A 3,095-nucleotide genomic window follows, 5' to 3' on the forward strand; every position below is an offset into this window, starting at 1 on the left:
GCTCTCCGGGTGCTTGTGAGTATTGGGCGCGGCCTGGGTTCTGCGTGGCGGGGCGGGACTGCCCTGGGCCCAGGGCCGGGAACCCGAGTGTCAGGCTCTGGCAGCCGGGGATCGTGTCAGGAGCCGGACTCAGTGCGTACGGCCGCTGTCTGCTCCCTGTTGCTTCATGGTCTCACCTGCTTGGACGAGTGGGGTCGGGTGGGGTACTGACCTCACCCCCACCCCCCGCAGAAGGAGAGCAGGAGACGGCCGGCGGGGAGGCGCCATGCCCGTCCCCTCAGGGGGTGGCCCGTGGGAGGCGTCCCCTGACGCTCGGCCCCCTCTTTTACAGCCTCGTGGTCATGGTGCCGGTGGCGTGTGGGCTCTTCCCACAGGAATGGTATCCTGTCCGTTCCTCACCGCCTCGCTGACTCCCCGCTGCTTCTGAGTCTCCCGCGCCATCCTAGACCCTGGGGCCCGAACCCCGGGCGAACGGCAACCAAACCTGACCGCCAAAGGGCGGGGGCAGGCTTGGGAGTGAGGATCACCCAGGCCAGGGCCGCCTTGGAGAGAAGTGGGGGGACGGGAGACCTTCTCTCCCTGCCGACTGGGTCCTGGGACTCTCTCCCTGGCGGGATCTGCTCTTTAACACTGAGGAAGGGGCCAGGCACCTGTAACCCCAGCACTTCGGGCGGCCAAGGTGGGAGGATTGTTGAGGCCAGGAGGTCGAGACCAGACTGTACAACACAGCCAGACCCCATCGCGATATATTTAACACGAGATTGACAGTGCTTCTGACTCGTGGTTGCCAGAGGCTGACGCCTGGGACCCCTGCCTCCCCTTGTGTGTCCTAAAGTGAGGGGAGTGGAGAGGGGGATGCTGGGAAAAAGAAGGGACGCGTGAGATGGGTAGGGGGACTGGCCCTGCAGACAGGCGTCCTTGTGCGTTTGCCTAGAAGCCACCAGGCCCCCCTCCTGGGTGCTCTGGTCAACGCTTATTCAGCGGTTACCTGCCTGGCATCTGTCACGTCCCTAGCAGTGTGCTAGAAAGCTTGGGCAGGAGGTGGAGGTTGAAACCAAAAACCTCAGCCCAGGGAGAATGAAGTCGTGTCCACATAGCGGTAAAAGCAACAAACTGTGGCATACAGAGCCCAGTCATAATCGTGGCTGGAAAAACCGGGAAGGGCTTCTTGGAGGCGGCATCTGAGTCGGAGTCTGGCTGAGGGTGGTTTGCGCTCGTCCCAGGTGGCATGCTCTCAGCCCCCTCCTCTCTCTTTCCAGCGAGCTGCCAGTGTCCTGTCTGGAACCGGAGCTCCGAGCCACCATCCAGGCCGAGCATGGTGAACGGATACCTTATGTCTACTTCAACAAGGGCCTCTAGGGCCCGGCAGGGACCGTCTGCCACATCACCAGCCACTCGCCGCTGGGCATGGGCAGCCTTTGCCCTTGCTCCTGCCAGCAAGGCCTGGGGAGAAGGGACCAAAGTCTCTGCTTCCTCCAAACGCCCTGCTCCCTGGAACCCGGAGCCGGGGGAACACTCGGGCAACGCTTGGGCAAATTGAGAAAACTTTAGGATTCTGGTTCCTGCCTGGAGTGGGGAAAAGCCCCTGGGACCAGAGAAACCCCTGCCCCTCCCTCCCTCCTCCCCGGCGGTGGAGCCTCTTACCCGTGCAGCTGTCGCCAAACTCAGAAGGGGAGGAGACCGCCTTGCCCTCCCTGCCCTGTGGCCCCTGGCAGTCAGCTGCTTGGCAGTGTGCCACCGTCCTTTCTCAGATACCCAGGGGCTGTTAGTGCCCAAGAGGACGCCGTGCACGGCTTCGTGTCGGTCTGAATCTGCCTTCTCCATGGAAGTCCTCCTCCCCACTGCCTTGTGCCTCTGGAAAACAGTGCGTTCGCTGAGTGAACGGGGTAATGGGGTGTGTGCAGGCCTTAGCCTCTCACATCTCAAGGCCCCAGCTTACTGCCCGCCCCTTTCTCAGCCCTCTGGGCAAACACTGAAGAAAGACTGGCGTTTCCCAAATGGGAAGGAAGGTTTCGTTTGGCCCTTCCCAAGAGCAAATCAACCAGGACCAGAGAGCCTTGGCGGACACAGCACAGTCACCTCCCTCCTTCACGGGGCTGCCCTGGCATTTTTCCCAAGCTCTGGGGATGGCGGTGGCTGGTGGGGACCAGTGTGTGCATGAGTTTTGTCTGGGAGGATTGCCGCTGGACCACTGTGAATTGAATAAATGCCTTGAAAGAGCACCGAAAACCGTCTGCAAGCTAAGTTAACAGCCTAGGTGGAAAGCAAGGTCTGGTCTGACCTTGACCTTGGCATGTTGGGGTGTCATGTCTGGAAGCTGCTGTCCGTTTCCCTGATTGAGGGGGACTCCCCCACCTGCCTGCTGGGAGCGCAGAGGTCCGAGTGGGAATTGTGCAGGCAGGCGATGGCAGATCGTGGCTCGAGGGGCCAGGTCTGTCCCGTTTGCGTGCACCTGGGAATTCGGCATGGCTTGGTGTTTTTAAAGAGTTGAGAAAAGAAAGAGCCAGAATCTGATGGAGACCCTGTATACCTGGCACGTGTACTTGAAATGCTTACTCTCCAACCCTGAAGGCAAGAGGTTCCCCTACCTACAGACACAGTGCTGAGGAGTCACCCAGAGGTCCCGAGACAGACCTGGCCAGCAGGTGTGGCTTCATACCTGTTATCCCAGCATGTTGGGAGCCTGAGGTGGGAGGATCGAGACCAACCAGGGGCTTCAGACCCGCTTCAAAACATTTTTTTGACTAGCTGGATGTGGCAGTGTGTACCTGTAGTCCAGCTACCTGGGAGGCTTAGATAGGAGGATGGCTTGAGCCCAGGAGCTGGAGGCTGCAGTGAGCTATGATTGCTCTGCTGTACTCCAGCCTGGGCGACAGAGCCAGACCTTTTTTTCTTTTTTTTTTTGAGTTGGAGTCTCACTCGGTTGCCCAGACTGGAGTGCAGTGGCCACTCTCGGCCACCACAGCCTCGTCTGCTGGGCTCTGGCGATCCTTCCACCTCAGCCTTCCGAGTAGCTGGAATTACAGGCATGCCCTACCATACCTGGCTGATTTTTTGATTTATTGTAGAGATGAGGTCTCGCTGCCCAGGCGGGT

The 3,095-nt window shown here is 59.9% G+C and overlaps 1 protein-coding gene across 1 annotated transcript in view; it reads left to right on the forward strand.

Annotated features, from left to right (window-relative positions):
* SFXN2 (sideroflexin 2) overlaps positions 1-2,229 on the forward strand; it is an 8,850-nt gene extending 6,621 nt beyond the window's left edge. Inside the window, exons 9-11 of the mRNA XM_008049549.1 lie at positions 1-15; positions 332-379; positions 1,260-2,229. The exon at positions 1-15 is cut by the window's left edge and continues 12 nt beyond it. Coding sequence (XP_008047740.1) covers positions 1-15; positions 332-379; positions 1,260-1,359 — 163 coding nt within the window. The 3' untranslated portion in view covers positions 1,360-2,229. The remainder of the gene's footprint in view (positions 16-331; positions 380-1,259) is intronic.
* Positions 2,230-3,095: the final 866 nt, after the last annotated feature.

The sequence above is a fragment of the Carlito syrichta genome, unplaced genomic scaffold (genome assembly GCF_000164805.1).
Source record: "Carlito syrichta isolate Samal-C Ts95f unplaced genomic scaffold, Tarsius_syrichta-2.0.1 Scaffold135736, whole genome shotgun sequence".
Taxonomy (NCBI): domain Eukaryota; kingdom Metazoa; phylum Chordata; class Mammalia; order Primates; family Tarsiidae; genus Carlito; species Carlito syrichta.